Here is a 20,309-nt window from a genome sequence, read left to right as displayed (position 1 = left end):
CTCTCCTCACTCAAGCCTCAATCTCTGACTCTTGTACTTTATTTTTAATCCCTCCTTTGTAATCCATCCTCTGAAACTGATACTTGTCTGTATTGTTTCTATTCCTTCCATTACTCTAGCCTTCTTAAAATCATCTCTTCCCTCTCCCTATACTTGCCTGTTTCCCTATTATTGCTAATGGAGTGTAAGGTGTGTTCAGGGAAGACTAGCACCTCTGATGTGAGGGCTGCCAAGCCTTTTTCAGGGCTGCTTTCCACCTTTGGTGTCCATCTCATTCATCCAACACTCAACCTATGACTTCAAGAAGCTGTAGCATGTGCAATAGTGATACCCCAGTAAGCCCTTTTGGCAGATTGGCTAAACCAGGTTGAGAGTAATTGAGAAGTTTCAAGCCCTTCAGTGAGTTAGGGAAGGTGTCTATCCCAAGCATGTGAAGACTTCCCACGTGAGAACAATTTTTATCCTTATTCTATCTATTGTCCTTTTCAAGATATGCACTGAGGTGTGTAAATGAAAACTGGAATCCTCAGCCACCTGAACCAGAGATGTGGAGATGAATTGTATTGTCTACAGACTATATGGGTTGCTGTTATGTGACAAAGGCAAGCAGTTCTGCGCCTTAGTCACCTGGTTGCTCCTCCAAGGATTAGTGGGTTTAGGGTATGTGGTATGGAGAGAGAAAATGAATGAGAAAGAGGGTCTCCTGGGCCTTAGCCCACTGACATCTTCTCTGGTCTGAGCAGAGGTCAGGGAGCAGAAAACAGCATATAATCCTTCTGTGGTCTCTTTGGGTTGGATGAAATAAGAGTCAAAGGGTAGAAGAGAAAGTATATAACCCCTTCAATGGTTGCTCCAGTCCCTCCCCTAAGGTTTCATTGCATTTGCTCAAGGCAGTACACAAAAATTTGGTTCTGGGCTCTCACTCAACTCCATGGGATCCCATAAGGTAGCAGCTGCTCTAAGAGGGAAATATTTTCACTGAAGAGATGATTGTAGATAACTTTCCATGCTGATCAGAGGGTTTTTTTTTAATTTCTCCCTTTCTAACTTAAGAAGAAGCATGGTATGGAGACCAAACTGGAAGTACAGTCAGGAAATGTGCATTCAAAATTTGCCCCAGACACTTTCTTGCTGTATGACTCTGGGCAGTTCAAAAAATCTCCATTTCCTCATCCATAAAATGTGGATGATAATACCTGTGTACTTACGTCTCATGGAATTTTGGTGGGAATCAAATGAAATAATGTATGTAAAGTGTTATGTTGGTGTCAGTTATTATTATTATTATTATCATTAGCCCTCATCAGAGTGAAGAAAACAATCTGGAAGATAAGCTACACCTGAGTCATTTGAAACACTTGGAACAGCTCTTCACAGCCCCAAATGAGGAAGACATAGAACCAGAAGAGTGGAATCCTGGTTACAAGATGCTCCCAAAAAAGAACACATCTTATCCCTCAGGAAGTTTGACTCTCCAGGAGTTCAAGAATGCTTTGACTGAACTTCTGGGTTCAGAGTACTGGAATGGCCAAACTGAGCTACTTTTCAACAAGGTACTCTCTCTCAGCCTTTAAAATTATCACTGTTGGGGCAGCTAGGTGGCACAGTGGATACAGCACCAGCCCTGCATTCAAGAGGACCTGAGTTCAAATATGACCTCAGACACATGACACTCACTAGCTGCGTGACCCTGGGCGAGTCACTTAACTCCAATTGCCTCCCCAAATAAATAAATAATGAAATTATCACCATCGACTGACACTCCTTCCAGTAAAGAATTGAGCATTTGTTCAAAATGGGGAAAGGGAAAAAATTCTTCACATTTTGCATTTTTCTGGGAAGAGAAATGGAGCAGTAGCCCCTGGAAATTATATATAGTGGCCCAGGCTACACTGAGAATATGATCTATCCTACATAGAAGTTCCCATTTTCTTCCTTCCTTCCTTCCTTCCTTCCCTTCTTCCTTTCTTCCTTCCTTCCTTCCTTCCTTCCTTCCTTCCTTCCTTCCTTCCTTCCTTCCTTCCTTCCTTCCTTCCTTCCTTCCTTCCTTCCTTCCTTCCTTCCTTCCTTCCTTTCTTCCTTCCTTTCTTTCTTTCTTTCTTTTCTTTCTTTCTTTCTTTCTTTCTTTCTTTCTTTCTTTCTTTCTTTCTTTCTTTCTTTCTTTCTTTCTTTCTTTCTTTCTTTCTTTCTTTCTTTCTTTCTTTCTTTCTTTCTTTCTTGGCTAGGCAATGGGGTTAAATGACTTGCCCAGGGTCACACAGCTAATAAGTGTCAAGTGTCTGAGGTCAAATTTGAACTCAAGTCCTCCTGATTCCAGGACTAGTGCTCTATCCACTGCACCCCCTAGCTGCCCCAAGTTCCCATTTTCTTCCCCCAACCCCTTTCCCTTCTTTTCTTTCACCACTGTTGTTCTCATTTAGTGTTTGGTGATCTGGAGACTGGATTCAGGCCTAAGCAGCCACAGGTTCTGATTCCAATGACTGTCACCTGGGTTATCAATAAATTCTATGAACAACAGAGAATGCAGTGGTCTACCTTCCTAACTTTGGCCCTTGTCTTGTAATCGACTTGGCTAACCTCAAATCTAAGAAGTATCTCAGCCATGGAAATAAAATATTCCTCTCCAGAGGGCCCATGGGTCTTAGGAACTCTAGGAATATATTTGACCTTTTGGGGGCATTTTATAATATCACACATATACATAAGTGAGCAGAAAGTGACTATAGATATTTTGATTATGACTGTAAATATGTGCGTTTTCTTGTTTTTAAAGATTCACACATCCCGTGACAATATTGTGGACTGGAGTGAGTTCTGTACACATTTGCTACTCCAATACAGAAAGAGAGATGATTCAGAAAAATCCAAGGACATTTTCTTTCAGGGGAAGCCCTTGATCCAGCAATGTTCACAGAACCGGGTGAGCATGAAGCTGCAGTTAAAGGCCAAAGGTTAAGCTACCTACTCAAGGCCTACCAGTGGAAGACTGGGTCCCGTAGGATTAGGAACGGGAGAGAATTAAGTTTACTGCCAGTACTCTGGGCTGGATTGGGGTAGTGGGGTTGTTAGGGAACAGAAAAGAGTGTTCAGCCCCTCTTCTGGCTTCCTACAGGCTGTTTGGGAGTGGTTCTAATTAACTAGAACATTTGGGGAAATGGCTATTCTATTTAAACAAAGTTTTCCTTAATTTGCCCTTTGTAGGATATAGGGATTTGGAATGTCTACACAGGGCAAGTAATTGGCAATGTCTCAATACAATTTGGAAGTCTTGAAAAAAGGACGCAGTTTTAACTGAAAACTTTAGCTAAACAGAATACACCTAGAAGAAGAAAAACTTTTCTCAAAGAGTGGTTTACCAGAAAGAACCCTAGACTGAGCTTAAAGGCCTGGCTGGCATCTGTCCTTAACTTAATGTGTCACCTTGAACAAGTCATTTAACCTCTTCAGGCCCAGGTTTCTTTATGTATAAAATGAGTAGATAACATAGATGATCTCTGAGGTAATAATAATAGCTCACACATGTAATACCTACGATGTGCCAGGTACTGTGCTAAGTTCTTTACAAACTTCATCTCATGGGATCCTCACAACCACCCTGTGTGGTAGGTGCTATTTTTATCCCCAGTTAAGGAAACTGAAGCAAAAAGAAGTTAAGTAACTTGCCTAAGGTCACACAGCTAGTATGTTTCTGAGAGTAGCTATGAACTCATGTCATCCTGTTTCCAGGTCTGGAGTTCTGTTACTATACACAGCTAAATAGCAAAAAGATTCAGAAAGCCTTAGGAAAACAAAAGTAAAACAAACTATTATAGCAACTGAAAAATATTCAATGTAATAGATGACAAAATTGCATGATATATATCTTAGCTAGGAGAGTAAACCTCTACAATCTGAAATATCTTTTCCCTTAAATCAGGGGAGCTTAACTGGGGTGCATGAATTTTTCAAAAAATGTTTTAACAATTGTATTTAGATATATTTGTTTTTCCTTTAATTCTATGTGTTTTATTTTATTCACTTAGAAACATTATTCTGAAAAGGGGTCTATACATTTCATCTTCATATGGGGCGCAATTGGCAATGTCAATACTAGAATCATGTGCTAGAGGGGTCTATGACACAAAAAAGGTTAAGAACCCCTGCTTAAAGATTAGAAAGGTAGAGAATTGCAGAAGTTATTGGAAAATTAGAGGTTTAATATGTTAAGAATGTGGCATAGTAGGAAGCTTGTTGTCTCTAGAATCAGAGGACCTGAGTTCAAGTCTCACTTCTTCTATGTACTGTCTACATGACCTTATGTAAGTTACTTAACCTCTCCCTGGGCATCCCTTTCCTCATCTGCAAAATGAGTTGGCCTTTAAGGTCCATAACGAATCTAGAACCATAATACTACATTCTATAAGCTCTAGACTCCTAACAAGAAACATTTTTATCCTTCTTTGTAGGATTCCAGCTAAACTATAGGTTGGACTGTGTAGAGAACTGGATTTGAAACCAGCCATTTGGGGATTCAAAAGACTATATAATAAATATATCAGAAGTCTGGTTGAAGGGGTGATGACATTTTCTCAAAGTCTTGCTTCTGTTTTAATGGAATCCTGGGTGAGAAGACTTATGGAAAAGGAGTGAAAGGGCAGGGGGAAGGAGAAAAGAGGCAGGAGAAATGTTTTAGTGTCACTGTCCTCCATCCCAAGGAGTTCTCAGCCAGTCATTATTTATGCTGAAGTGTTAAGTGACAATTAGGTGTTATCTGTCTAATATGCTGGGGCTTTCTTCCAGAGTTCACAGTTCATTAAGCATCACTGAAAGAAAATTGAAGTTTGTTTCTTGGAAAGACTTCAAGTCACTAAATGCCAGTTGTCAATAAGCATTCACTAAGCACCTACTAGGTGTTAGACATTTGGGGATACAAAGAAAGGTTTTAAAAATAGTCCCTATTCTCAAGATATAATGGGGGAAACCACAAACAAACTTACCACATACAAATTATGTGCATAAATTGAATAAATTGTGCACAATTGAATATGGATTAATTAAAGATAATCTCAAAAGAAAGGCCTTAAGGTTAGGGAGAGCCTAGCCATATGAGATCTCAAACTGTATTACAAACAGGTAATCATCAAAACAATCTGGTACTGGCTAAGAAATAGAATGGTGGATCAGTAGAATACGTTGGGTACACAATACAAGGTCTCAGCTTTTAGGACAAGAACTCACTATTTGACAAAAACTGCTGGGAAAAACTGGAAAGCAGTATAGCAGAAACTAGTTATAGACAAACATCTTACACTGTATACCAAAATAAGTTCAAAGTGGGTATTTGATTTAAACATAAAGGGGGATACCATAAGCAAATCGGGGAATCATGGAATAGTTTACCTGTCAGATCTATAGATAAGGGAAGAACTGATGACCAAACAAGAGATAGAAAGTATTATGGGATGTAAAATGGATAATTTTCATTACATTAAATTAAAAAGATTTTGCACAAACAAAACTAGTGCAGCCAAGATTAGAAGGAAAGCAGAAAACTGGGGTAAAAGTTTTACCACAAGTTTCTCTGATAAAGACCTCATTTCTCAAATATAGAGAACTGAGTCAAATATATGTAAATATGAGTCATTCTGCAGTTGATTAATGGTCAAAGGATATGAACAGGCAGTTTTCAGATGAAGTAATCAAAACTATAGTCATATGAAAAAGTACTCTAGAACACAGTTGATCAGAGAAATGCAAATTAAAATAGCTCTGAGGTACCATTAAACACCTACCAAATTGGCTAATATGATAGAAAAGGAAAATGACAAATGTTGGAGGGGATGTGGGAAAATTGGGACGTTAATGCACTGTTGGTAGAATTGTAACTGATTCAACCAATCTCGAGAGCAATTTGAAACTATACCCAAAGGCCTATGAAACTGTGCAGACCCTTTGACCCAGCAATACCACTGCTAGGTCTGTATCACAAAGAAATATAAAACAAAAAGGAAAAAGACTTATATGTACAAAAATATTTATAGCAGCTCTTTCTATGATGACAAAGAATTGAGGGGATTCCCATCAATTTGGGAATTGCTGAACAAGTTGTGATATACGATTGTGATGAAATACTGTTCTGCTATAAAAAAATGTTGAGCAATATGGTCTCATAAAAATCTAGAAAACCTTACATGAACAGTTGCAAAATGAAGTGAGCAAAACCAAGAGAACATTGTACATAATAACAGCAATTATGCAATGATATACTATGAATAACTTAGCTATTCTCAGCAATACAGAGATCCAAAACAATTCTGAAGTACTTAAGATGAAAAATACTATCTGCCCCCAGAGAAAGAACTGCTGGAGTCTGGATGCAGATTGAAGCATATTTTTTTAACTTTATTTTTTCATGTTTTTTTGGTCTGTGTTTTCTTTCACAACATAACTAATATGGAAATATGTTTTGTATGACTGCACATGTATAACCTATATAAAATTGATAGTCTTCTCAATAAGGGGGGAGGAGAGGGATAAAAGGAAAGAATTAGAACTCAAAATTTTAAAAAATGTTAGAAATTGTTTTTACACATAATTGGAAAAAATACATAAAGTATTTCTAAAAAAAAGTTAAGGAGAGCTGGAAAAGGCTTTTTGCAGAAGGTAGGACTTTAGCTGAGACTTGAAGGAAGTCAGGAGGTGGAGATGAGGAGGGAGGGAGAGAGTTCTGGTGCTCTATCTATTGCACCATCTACCTGACCCACCTCTACCATTTCAATACATTGCCTCTTTTAACAAACCACTTTTTTAAAAAAAGAAAAATGACCTAAAAGATATGGTCTAAAATGACCAGGTGTGGTTTTAAACATAGCATAATGAATTACCCTTAACGAAACTCTCCACTACTGTCAATGGGGATATGGTCTGCAATTTGAAGCTTTCACAAATGCCTGGGGTATTGAAAGATTAAAGTAATGCCCAAGGTCACAAATCCAGTAGATGTCAGCGGTGTGGACTTGACCCGATGTCTTCCTGACTCAAGACCAGCTCTTTGACCCTGATGTCTTGCTGTTCTTAAATACCACATAATAGTAAATAACTAAGTATTATTATATTTGATTTAACCTCTTCAAATAAGTGGTATATAAGACAATAAATCCTGAAGTAACCTTAAAAGCTGTTGTAAACACCCTCACCATATGAAAGGACTGACGTATAGATTAGCTCCAAAGAAAACACATGACCCGTCTTAGTATGATCCTCTTTTCTTCCCTTTTTCTCAGCAAGAGCCAACCACTCGGATCTTAGCCATCTTTTCTCCTTCTACTTCACACTCATTTGTGACTGTCAGCAGAGGAGGAATTCTCAGTTTCTGGGACAATAACCTGCAGCTCCAGAAGACATATGAGGTGATGATCCCAATGTGAGAGCTACAGGGCTACAAAATCTCTAGGTTATACATTCCAAGAGGGGATTTCTGGTGCCTGCTCATAGCAAGAGTGTTAAGGGAAATATAAATTTAAAAAAGTTAGCTTTCAGAGGCCAACAGAACGTGCAACTGACAAGGAGAGGGTTTGATGACTGTCCTTTCTACCTTTGCTAACTATTATATTCAGACATCACAAACACACACAAACATAAACTCACACACACTGGGAAAGCAGTTCATTTGGAGTGAAACATAATATGAACTAACCCTTTCTACAGTATTGAGGGAAAAATGAAGGGAATGAGTATTTATGAGTACTTACTTAGGCACTATGCTCACTAGTTTTGATTCTCAGAACAATCTTATGAGGTAGGTGCTATTATCCTCATTCTACAATTACAAAAACTTAACTGAGGCAAACAGAAATTAAGTGACTTATCCAGCTGGTAAGGCTGGATTTGAGGCTGGATTTGAACTCAGTGCTTCCTAACTCCAGGCCTACTGCTCTGTTTACTGTGCCACCTGGCTGGCTAAAACTAAAAGACTAAAACTCTTGTTAGAAGCTAACAAGTCTACATCAAGGTTTTTGTCTATTTAGTTTATATGTTTCAAGGGCCATGATTTGGCCTTTAATGTAGCTAAACCTACATAATATTGAGGCATATTATATCAAAATTCTAGCATATCTGCTACATAAAGAGTTGTTACTTTCTAAAGATACACAGCAGAGAGCCTACTTTCTACAGATTCCATCTTTTCACTCCCAAATCTATGACCTTCCTTCTGGTAGAAGGAAAAGGAATTTTGTCCCAAGAGGCATTTTTCCACTTAATGTTAGGAAATGTTTCCCAACAATTAGAGCTGTCCAAAAGTGAAATGGGCCTTCTCAGGAGGTATTGGGTTTCACTTTCATCCAAGGTCTTCAAAGTGAGGCTGGTTGACTTCTTCTCAAGGATGCTCATGAAGGGTGGGAGGGGCTTCTTAGCAAGATGCAGCTGGATTACAAGCCCATGAATTCAGTCCCCGCACTGACATTCTGTAGTTCTGAATCAACTGCATTGGACGATGGACTCTGGGCCTGGAATTGCTTCTGAGCAGCTCAGGGTGTCACCAGAGCCCCACTTTTGAGATCTCTGTTTCCTAGCCTTGTTTCCTAACAGATGTCAGCAGATGCTGTTGAGGCTGCAACAGGAAAAAAGAAGATTAAAGTTTGGACAACAGATGCTGTCTACATGCCTAATGTTCATAAAATTGCCGTTGCTACAACCAGCAGAAAAATGTACTTTTTTGAGGTGTCTCTGGGCCCCATCTTTGAAGATTTCCATCTATTTGGTAGGATTTAACACCCTGAACAGCCTACATATACAATAGCTTATGTTTATTTAATGGTCTAAAGTTCATAGTGCAATAGCCTTGCAAGGTAAATATCAGAGATTTATTTAGGGATATGGATTTTAAAGGGAGAAATAACCTTACAGGTCATTGAGTTCAACTTCATTTTAAAGAAGAAGAAAAATAAGGCCTAGAGAGCTCAGGTAAGTGTTCATATTCACACAGGGAATAAATGGTAGAAACAATATTTAACCTTAGTCCCATTTTAGAAATAAGAAAACTGAGGCTCAAAGAACTTGCATATAACCACATGGCCACTAAGTGAGAGAGCTAGAATACAAACACAAGTTTTCTGGCAAATAATCGTTTGCCACACAATCCAAAGAATGAGTTTATTACAGACAAATTGAAATGAACACCGTTCTCATTAAAGATGGCCTGACAAGTTGTTGGTTTTTATGTGTAAGTCTGATTATCTTTCCACTTTTTTTAGCTATGTACCCTTGAGTAAATCACTTAACCTCTATCTCCTTCAGTTTCCTCATCTGTAAAATGGGAATAATTATAATACCTCCCAGGGTTGTTGTGAGATTAAAATAAGGCAATATTTGTAAAGTACTTTGCAAACTTTAAAGCACTATGATAAATAGTATGTGTTATGTATTTGGACAGCTAGATGGCATAGTGGATAGAGCTCTTGGCCTGGAATCAGGAAGATCTGAGTTCAAATTCAGCCTCAGATACTTACTAGTTGTGTGACCCTGGGCAAGTCACTTAACCATATTTGCCTCAATTTCTTCACCTGTAAAATAAGCTGGAGAAGGAAATGGCAGACCACTCCAGCATCTTTGCCAAGAAAACTTCAAATGGGATCACAAAGAGTCAAACACAACTAAACAACAATAAATTGTTTCTTTGTTTATTTTGAGCATTGATGGGATCCTAATTTAAGTCATCCTCACTACTCCATTATTACAAATATACACCTATATCTTGGTACTGGTACAAAGTTCATTGCTTGCCCTATTCCCCAAGGATCTGTCTGTTGTTCTGTAATTGTCCTGGAATAGACTCTTCCTATTTCCCATTTAAGAGTGCTGAGTGAACCTCTCTGACAATGATGGTTGTAAAGGATCTATCCAGTATCTAGGCAGTAACCACAGAATGAAAATAGGTATAGAGAGGTCACAATCTGCTCCAGTGGAGAGAGGACCTACAACAGTGAGATCATGGATCCACTCAAGTATGGAAGCACCTTCTTCAAAACAGAGCATTTATAGCTTTAACCAACAGAAGATGGTACTGCCCGTTAGTTGAGCCTGTTCAGCATAAGGCCCTGGTAATTCCATTCTCACTTCAATGTCTAAAAAAAATGTAAAGTTCCTCTGGCTTTCAAAGCACTAGTTACCCATATTCTCTTAGCCCCATCTCTTTCACTGGAGGCAGCATTTGTCTAGGAGCAAGATATATATGGATTTATCCAACTAGAAGCTTGTACTTTGTGATGCCCCCAGCCTCCAAGAGACTCTACCTTTTCCCCTTCACTATTGCATTTTAGTAGAGTCAATCACAACAGTAAGGCTTAAAGGAGTCAATTACATAAGCTTGTATTTGTTTATTCATATCACTAATTAATGTTAGCATGTAATAAGCATTCAAGAGTAACTGTGGCTGGGAAATATATTTCCCTACAGTCAACCTGAGGACAGGATTCTCTTAAGGCCAATTCTTTGATTACTATTGCCAAACTTATATCTGAAGTCTTTCTAGTTTATTAGCATATGGCGGGGCTTATACTCCACTGTTGTAGTCATTGAGAAGAATACCATGATGACACATTGGAAGAATACTATACTGAAGAATCACCTACTTTATTAGATGGGGGAAAAGGGATATAGGCTTGATATTATGAGAAAAGATTCAGACTAGGAGGCAAGAAATGAGTTCTAGTCTTGGCTCTGGTGCTAATTCACTCTGTGGCCTTGGGTAAGTCACTTCATCTCTGAGTTTCAGTTTCCCCATCTATAAAAGCAGGGGTTAGCTATGGTGACCATTCTATGACCTTTCTTAGTTAAAGCTATCCAGTTGCCCAATATTGGACTGATAGACTTTTTGTCCAGTGTGATAGCTTCCAGCCTATACTACTTTTTCCCTCCATGGACAGTGTTAGCTATGTAAAGAGGTCATTTTCTTTTTACTTTTAACCTTATTCTATACATGTGTAGGTGTATAATTGCAAATATATGTAATATGTACATGTGTAGGTATGTGTATGTGTATGTGTATATATAGACACTTGTTTCTTTGTTTCTACAGCCCTGAACTACATTCCAACATCAGTATTTTACTGGTATAACACAGAAGTAAGTATGAGAAATATCTGCTATATAAATTGGGTTAGAATGTAACCATGTTACATGATCTTGTATGGTGGTATCCATGTTTAACATCAAAATATTTACTTCAAAATTTATCTTAAGCTTTCAGGGTTATCTTCTGGGGGAAAAAATATTCAGGACTAAAATAGAAAGTCAAGAGTTGACCTGTGCACAGCAGGTTCCTTGAATGTGTAATTAATGAGATCTGGATTAAAATCCCATCTTTCAGGGGCAGCCAGGTGGCGCAGTGGATGGAGCACTGGCCCTGGAGTCAGGAAGACCTGAGTTGAAATCCAGTCTTAGACCAGACATTTGACACTTACAAGCTATGTGACCCTGGGCAAGTCACTTAACCCCAATTGCCTCACCAAAAAAAAAAAATCTTTCATTTGCTCAAAATGGTATACAAATCTATTTTAACAATTATAACCTTAAGGAAATGTGATAATAAAATAACCAGGTTCTTCTTCAGCATAGAAACCAGGACAGTAGTGAAGGTCCCTGCCAATGATCAAGTGGTGAATGAGCAAAGCAGGGAAAGGTCTCAGGTCCTGAGTTTCCCAAATGATGCAGTACTGACCCTCTGAGAAGTTTGACCATAGTAAGAATAACCTTGGGGGACAGCTGCTATCTCCTGGTGGAAGCAGCTGACAGAATGATTTTAATCCAAACATGAATTTTGTTCCTTGAACTCCTGTATTTTCTTTGGGAGTTGCCTACATGAGAATGTTGAAACCAAACTCAGTTTCTGTTCCTGGCTTGGCCTGCCTATCAACCAATAAAGTGTTGGGTTATTGGGTCTGAGCCTAGCACAGGCATTATGCCTAGAGGGCAATTGTTTTTAAATGCATTTAGTTTATTTCTTTTCCCATTGAAAAATGTTTCTCATAGCCTCTGGGAGAATGATAAAACCTATTCTTCCAATTTCTTTCTTTGCCTCTCCAAGAAGTACCTGTGAGTCATCCTTCCCTTTAATTGCTACTCCCTTCTTTCTTCTCCTTTTACAAGAATATTCATCAAGATTATGATGATTCAGCTTCTCCAGAAATAAGTTCACTCATTGGTTTCTAGACAAAGATCCCACATTTAGAGTATTAATAATCAAATTGCTTTGATTTATAAAGGACCTAAAAAGTGGAAGAATCTTAGGACCATCTGATCCTGCAAAATTCTGCTCTAGTGCCTCATATGGTGTGGAGGTGATGCTAGGGTCTCATAAGCTATGTCAGTGGCAGGGTCTGGCAGGTTCTACCATGCTGGAAAGCTTTGAGAACAATCCCAGGAACATACCAGATCTATTAACTAAGTTGGCCAGGCTCATTACCAGTAGTATGGTGACATGGAGATGAATGATTAGGGCCATAGCAGCCCCTAAAACAAAGAAGAATACAAAGTTGACCTTAGTTCTGTATGCCCTCCTTTCTGCTGTGACAATGTAAAAGAGGGGAGCCAGGCAGAGACTTCTAACTATGTGGACTGAAGAACTCACAAAATATAGAGAACAAGAATAAATCAAAACCACATGGGAATAAAATGAGGCATATTTCATATTCCTTATGTCCTGTCTACTGATGGAATTGTCACAGAAGCTACATCTTTTTTTTTTTACTTTCATCAGCATAAGGAGCTTCCAGTGAAGAACTTCCTCTATCAATGCAGACCAGTACCTTCTTTGAAACTTACAGTCTAAGAGGGGGCAAGTAGGTGGTAGCTAGGTGGCACAGTGGATAGAGCACTGGCCCTGGAGTCAGGAAGACCTGAGTTCAAATGTGAACTCAGACACATAACACTCACTAGCTCTGTGACTCTGGGCAAGTCACTTAACCCCAATTGCCCCATACACACACACAAAAAGAAAGAAACTTACAGTTTTAGAAAATTGCCTGAGGGGGCACTGAAAGGTTTAAGACATTTTGGCCCAAGGCAATTTAGCTAGTACGTATCAGAATAGGGACTTGAACCCACGTCTTTCTGACCCTGGGGTCAACTCTCCACTGTGCCATGCTAGTCAACCCCAATATTCTTGTTCAATTAGAGAAAGCAATCATTTTATCCTCCTGCCAAATATTAAACCTCTAAGAACAATAGTAGGATGGACTTTTCCTAGGACAATTTCCATCAGAACCTCAATGATATCAAATAAAAGATGAGAACAAGAATTAATAATATTACTAATAGTAATAATACTTTATACTTATATGATACTTTAAAGTTCACAAAATTCTTAATATTATTTGATTCTCACAAAAATGCTATGAGGTGAGTGGTATTATTATCTGTATTTTGTAGGTGAGCCATTGGAGGCCAAGAGAGGTCAAGTTACTTGCCTGGAGTCATGCACTAATAAATCTCTGATGTAGGACTTGATTCTATGTCTTTCTGATTCCAACTACAGCACTTTATTCACTATACCATGCTACCACTGAAGTGACTTGCCCGAGGTCACATAAATAACACATCCAGTATTTGAAGCTAGGTTCTTTTATTCCAAATCTAGAGTAATTTCTGCTCCTTATTACCTCTGTCACTTTTGGTAAGTTACTTAAACTTTCAGGTCCTCAGTTTCCTCATCTACAGGATAAGAAGATTGGACCAGATGACCTATGAGGTCCCTTCTAGCTCTAAATTATGATTCTATAAATTGACTTACCCATAATCACACAGCTAAGTGTCATAAGCAGAATTTGAATCCAGGTCTTCCTGATTCCGGGTCTAACACTATAATGATACCTCTCAGATGCATGTACTCTTTAACAGTATGGATTAAATGGACCAGACATTCTGTCTGCCCATGATGACGGCTGTCCTTTCCTATCTGGCCTTTCCAAGTATTCAGAAAAGCCTGCAGCCATCAGATTCATACTGTCTGCATTTAGAAGAAATTGTTTCTGAATACAACTGAATTCAAATACCATAGTAAGTTTAGGAGTCTCTTTGGGGGACATCTCCAAGAGGAAGATAAGCTAACTGTCTGGAAGTTTATATACAACGCTGCCCCAGAGTCAGAGAGGTGACCTATTACTCCTCCAAGTTCTATGATCTGATCCCATGGTTTCTAACACTGGTCTCTTTTCTCTTCCCTCATAGTCTGAAGAGAGCTGTTCTGTACTACTATGGGGCGATGACCACGGAGGAGTGAGTGTACTTAAGTTCCTCCACCCCGACAAAAGCTTATATGAAAAATCCTTATTTGAGCAGTCTGGGTTCTCTGGAATCTACTTGCAGGTGGGGGAAGTATAATTGCATGTGTCACAGAAATAATAATAAGCCTGGATTAAAATGTGCAAGGTCAGAGCATGGGATGAAGGGAAAAGAAGAGGGAACACAACCAGCACTGGGGGAGACTTTGAAAGGAGATTGAGGAAGACAAGGCCTTTATTTTGAGTGATATTGGAATCACTAAAGTTAAATCCCCTTATAAACACAACAATGAGAAATTGCCCAATATAAAACTCTACAGGAAATAGCATTAACTAGACCTTGAAATCTAGTGTAGAACAGCTGGCTCGTAATTTTCAAATGTGCATTTGAGAGGAAGCTGCAAAACTGACTGTGTCCACAACTGGTCCATAGAGACTGCATTTAATACTCTCTGCCGAGAAGACTGGTTTAAGACAACAGCATGAATTTCTTCCAGCCATCTTAACACACAAAAGGCTGCATGGAGGTCTAATTAACAGTGGGTGAATAATAATATGGGGAAACAACACTAACTCATCATGATCATCACGGTGCTCTGCACACATTAAACACTTAATGTTTGTCATATTAAATTGTTACATTAACTGAGTCAAACTCAACTCACATTTCTATAATTCTCAAAAGGTTTGCAAACTGTTTCCCTCAGAGCAACCATGTAGCAGTACAAATGATTGATGTAGACAGTTCCCAATGCAGAAAGTCTCTTCACCACTGCAAGTCAGCAGTCTATAAAGTAGTATCATAAAAGTCTTGCTTGAGGCACTGAAATGTTAAGTGATTTGCACATGGTCTCACAGCTTAAGTGTCCCTGACTCCCAAACCAATAATCGTCTATCTAATACATCACACTGCTTCTCCATATAAGCATTATAATCTTCATTTATGGATGAGGAAATAGAGACTCAAAAGAAATTACTTGCTTAGTCACATAAGTAATCAATGCTAGGCTGTGACTTACACTGAGTTTCTCCTTTCCATGAAGGCTCAATAACCCACAAAAAGCACTTTTCTTACAGCAACACTCTGTGATGAGTAGTGCAAAAATTATCCTCATATCACTTATCTGAGGACCAGATAAGTGAAGTGACTTACCTTTGATGACACCATATAATTTCAGAGCTTGGTCTCCTGACTAAATTTAGTACTTATCTCATTATAACACACTGCTGCTCCAATTTGTAGCTCAACAAGTTTAATCCAAATGAATTCTCTTTTTTGATATTAGGAAAGTATACCATTGTGATCTATTTTGTGTTAGTATGGCACTGCTTGTCACCTTCAGCTTGGCATAAACCTCAGAATATTCCTGCTGGATCATATATCATTCTAACCTTGAAAACAATCATTTGTTCAGTCAAGTCAAGCCAAGTCATGTCAAGAAGTATTTATTGAGTTTACTATGTGAGGGGGCAGCTAGGTGGTGCAGTGGATAGATCACTGGCCCTGGAGTCAGAAGGACATGAGTTCAAATCCAGCCTCAGACACTTGATACTCACCCAGCTGTGTGACCCTGGGCAAGACCCTGATTGCCTTGCCAAAAATTTTTTTCAAAAATGAAGTTAAAAAAAAGAATTTACTATGTTCCAGTTGCTGTGCTAAACACAGGGATACAAAGAGAGGCAAAAATAGTCATTTCCCTCAAAGGGCTTACAATCTAACAGAGGAGACAGCGTGTAAAAACAGATAGGTACAAACAAGATGCATAGAGGATAAACTGGAGGTACTCTACAGAGGGAAGTCACTAGCATGAAGGGGAATGGGGCCAGAGCAATTACATGGCCATATCTTCAGAAAAGGTAGTGAAAGGGTTATTTGCTTTCTTCCTGAAGTGGGCATATATTATTTGGGAAATCAGAGAAACTGTTTTTAAAAATTTATTAAAGAAGTCTGATATGTACCTCAAAGTAGGAACAAAAAAGTTATGATATTGTGCACATTGAAGTTAATTTAAATATAAAGTTACTTTTTAAAAATATTTAATTTATGTGTGTGTACCTGTTTTTAATTTGTAAGATTGGCTTTGAATATTCACAGTGCAAAATGCATCAAGTTCTAAGTGTTACTCTGATAGAAACCTTAATGCAGTTTTAGCTTTTAGATGCCATATTAGGAGGACTAGATTTATACTCTGTATCTATTGCTATTTCCCACTAGGATATTGGAAATCACTGTCAATTTTTAAGTTATAATTATATCCGTCACATACACCAAGACTCCATTTCCCAAATCCAATATGTCCCGGAAGACCTCTGCATTACATCCTCAGGAAACTCTCAAGCCTCATTGGTAATCATAGACATGGACCAAAAGAGAAAAGCATATACGTGGAAGATAAAGAGGGTGAGAGCCTTTTTTTTTTATCTTCTTTTCCAGGGCAACCTCAAAGTGCCCACCTTAGACTCTGCTGTTCCAGCTTTTTCTCATCTTTGCAAACTAGTTTTTCTGTTGCTTACTCTCCAGGGAATAAAATGCTTCGATTTTTCCAAGTCTCTGAATCTCTTGTTCAGTGGTGGGGTTGACTGTTGTGTCCGGGTGTGGAATCGATTTGTCCCAAGCCTCCCAACAGCTATGCTCCGGGGACATTCCTTTCCCATCCTGGGACTGGCCATCCAAGAACAAAGTGGACAGATATTCAGCTATTCCAGGGATACAGTGAGTTGGCTTTGTATTTGGTTGCCTCTACCCCCAAAGCTAAATAATGATCAAGAGTGAATAGGGTGAGAGGAGAGTAAAAGAGATTCAGCCAAGTACTTATTCTTGCGAGGACAAATTTACCCCACCCCACCAAAAACCTAGAGGCTGATGGTTGCTAGGACATAGTTAATAGAACGTAGAATGTTAGAGCAAGGGACATTAGAGATCATCTAAATCCCTCATTTTCTAGAGGAAGAAACATAATCAGAGAGATGGAATTAGAACCCAAGTCTACTGACTTGCCAGTCCAATTTTATTTCTACCATGCTATTTGGGTAAGAATTAGAGAGGCTTTAGAAGAAACGAGAAGCCAAAAGTACAAGGTCCATAGCTCACACCAAACACTGATTAACCCTCACAATATGTATCTGGTTAACTTGGATGGCTTAAATATAGTACAAATGGTGATCATAGCTTTAATTTCTGTTTGTACTGCTTGAGGTCCTTCCATTCTGTAGCCTACTTCCTCCCACCCCTATCAACAATTATAAAATACTGGTCATAAGGGGAAACATATAGTGGAAGTGAATTCATTCAAATCAAAATGAATCTGCTATTGACTGTGGTTTCGGTGGCAATTTCTTTACATAGTAAACTATATGGCACTACAACTAAAGAGTCAGACTCAGAGTCAGAAAGACCCAGGCTCAAGTTCTGCCTTTGACACATACTAACTATTTAATGCTAGACAAATTATTTAAACTCTCAAAGCACCAGTGAACTCACTAAGGCTATAAATTGCAGAAAGGTTGACAGTTTGCATTAGTAAAGGGAGTTTCCTCACCAAGAGCTCCCCAGATCAGTGAAATTATAGATAATAAGTAACTAACATTTGCCTTGCACTTCAAGGTTTGTATAGTGCTTTATATGCATTATCTCATTTGATCCTGGAAAAGAACCCTAAAAGCAAACATTGTTGTTGTTGTTATTGTTGTTATTTTATAAGTGAGAAAACAGTTTAGAGAGGTTTATTGAATTGACCAGTCATACAGTAAGAGTCCGGGGAATAAAGTGGAATACTGGGTATAAGTGATACTAAGAAAAGATAGTGAAAAGTGTCAAGAAATATTGGATTGTCCATTTTGTAGTTCAAAAAATATATATTAAAACTGGTATTGTGAGTGCGTCAGTTGCTTTAAGTATGTTATTTCCACTGAAGTTTGATTTCAAGATGACTGTAAGTCTCTTCACTTATATACAGCCAGAGCGGCCTTCTTGATAGCTTTATGTTTTCCTGGAGGAGGCCAATATATTTATAAGCAGCATTGTTGTCCATTTGTCAGTTTGTTGAATTTGGCCTCTGAATAAAAGCTTAAAGTCTTCAATATCAATTTTTCATTGGAATTCTTTATGTATGAAGAATTTTATATACTTCAAGTCCAAACTATACTTTTATATCATTGGGAAAATATTGAACAAATTGAAGGAACTTTAATGTGTTTTAGGTAAAACTAAAGAACTTGATATCAATCATGTATGTCAAATGATTAATAGGATTTTTGTTTAACTCTGATTAGAAAGCAACACTCACCTCTATTTAGAAGAGATTATAATGGATTTTAGCTGTCTCCCTGAATGATATTGTTTTATAACAATTGTTTTTGACATTATCATATTGATGGCAAGCTTTAAATAGAGAACAACAGTTTTCTACGTAGGCATCAAATGTTCTACTATACTCACTATGCTTGTGTATATTTTATATATTTTCAGCACATGAACAAGTCATCACTGCACAACTGAGTCAAATGCTTTGCCATAATCAACAAAGATAGTGTAAATATTATAATACTTTGGGGTACTTTATTCAGTAATTTCCAAATCACTAATGAATTGTATCCCTAAGGCTCAATCAATATGTGGTTTTCTTGTGTTTATAGATTTTTTTTAGTGATGATACACTATGAATGTTTTGTATTAAGTACATAAACATGTATTTGGCTTACACGTAAAGGGGTCATGAGAGTTCTTGGTTTTTTTGGTAGTGGATATGTGATATCTTCTGTTAGGAAAGGTTGTAAGAGACATATGTCAGAGAGGAACCTGTCAAAATACTTTTTGAGTAATTCATGAGCCACTGTGAAAATTTTGAACCAATAATTATGGATCTTATCCAAACCCTTGGCATTCCAATTTTGCAAAGAAGCTAGAGTTTCCTTTAGCTCTAATGACAGTACTGGTATGTTGTTCATTATGTTAGAGGCACATGTACCGAGTTTGGTACTGGCAAGGAAAAAGACAACCTTGTTAATAAATATTAGGGGAAAGGAGAGGGCTGGGGGATGATGTCAAGGGGGTTTTAGTAAAGACATAGAGAGAAGAGAGACCTCACATGAATATGGCTTCAATTTTCTCAGCAAAGTTAGAAGTGAGATGTTCAGCTGAGAAAGAGGGGTAGAAAATGTGTGAAGGCTTGAAGAGAGGAAAACACATAAGAGATTGCCTTACAACAGTGAAGACCCAGTTGAAGTTGAATAATATGAATATATAGTGTACACAGTTCAGCATTGTTTTGTGACATGCTCCAGCTCCATTCAGCAGCATGTAAATAGGAGCAGGGGAACTAGGTGGTGGGAGTAACCTATGGGTGGGTTTTGGCAAGGGATAAACATCAATAGAACAGACAGATTCCAGAACTGGTGACAGTCTAGAGTTGAATTGTTAACTGCAGGATTGAGATTGGGAAAAGGGGGAAAATGAAGTCAAAGAAAGGATAATGGCCTGAGAAAGTACTGACTGAGAGATTAAGGGATGGGAAATTGTCATGAAGGCAAAGTATAGATTCAGGAGGAATGAAATTTGGAGAGAAATAGAATAACAGGCAGCTCTGATCATATAGCATAGTGCCAGTTTTGTTTACAGAAATGTAACATGAGGTTATTTTTTTTTATTAATGAAAATCCACCTTTTCTCCCTCCCATTAACCCCCCACTGATTGAAAAAAGGAGGGAACAAATAGGTATAGTTAAGTAAAACAAATTTCTACATTGTCTGTGACCAAAAAAAAGTGTCTCAATCTGTACTCTAAATCTATTATTTCTCTGTCAGAAAATGGGTAGTATGTTTCATCATAACTCCTCAGGAAATATGATTGATTATTGCATTGATTAGAGTGTTTAAGTCTTTCAGAGTTGTTTGTCTTTTGATATTGTTCTTAATTGTTATATGTAATATTATTTTAGAAATTGTTCTCCTGGTTCTACTTACTTCACTCTGCAATTCATAGAAGTCTTACCAGGTTTCAGAAAAACCATTCCCTTCATCATTTCTTATAGCAAAATAGTATTCCATTGCAT

General features: G+C 38.1%; 1 protein-coding gene across 1 annotated transcript in view; it reads left to right on the top strand.

Annotated features, from left to right (window-relative positions):
* The first annotated feature begins 1,259 nt into the window (after positions 1–1,259).
* LOC110218282 (cilia- and flagella-associated protein 337-like) overlaps positions 1,260–20,309 on the top strand; it is an 86,987-nt gene continuing 67,937 nt past the window's right edge. Inside the window, exons 1-8 of the mRNA XM_078155731.1 lie at positions 1,260–1,553; positions 2,774–2,920; positions 7,263–7,388; positions 8,569–8,740; positions 11,057–11,103; positions 14,206–14,343; positions 16,474–16,659; positions 16,780–16,971. Of these exons, the coding sequence (XP_078011857.1) occupies positions 1,260–1,553; positions 2,774–2,920; positions 7,263–7,388; positions 8,569–8,740; positions 11,057–11,103; positions 14,206–14,343; positions 16,474–16,659; positions 16,780–16,971 (1,302 nt within the window). The remainder of the gene's footprint in view (positions 1,554–2,773; positions 2,921–7,262; positions 7,389–8,568; positions 8,741–11,056; positions 11,104–14,205; positions 14,344–16,473; positions 16,660–16,779; positions 16,972–20,309) is intronic.

This window comes from Phascolarctos cinereus, unplaced genomic scaffold (genome assembly GCF_003287225.1).
Source record: "Phascolarctos cinereus isolate Bilbo 61053 unplaced genomic scaffold, phaCin_HiC Scaffold_5;HRSCAF=322, whole genome shotgun sequence".
Classification (NCBI taxonomy): Eukaryota; Metazoa; Chordata; class Mammalia; order Diprotodontia; family Phascolarctidae; genus Phascolarctos; species Phascolarctos cinereus.
Note: the sequence above shows the minus strand (reverse complement) of the source record. Positions and strands in the feature narration are given on the sequence as shown.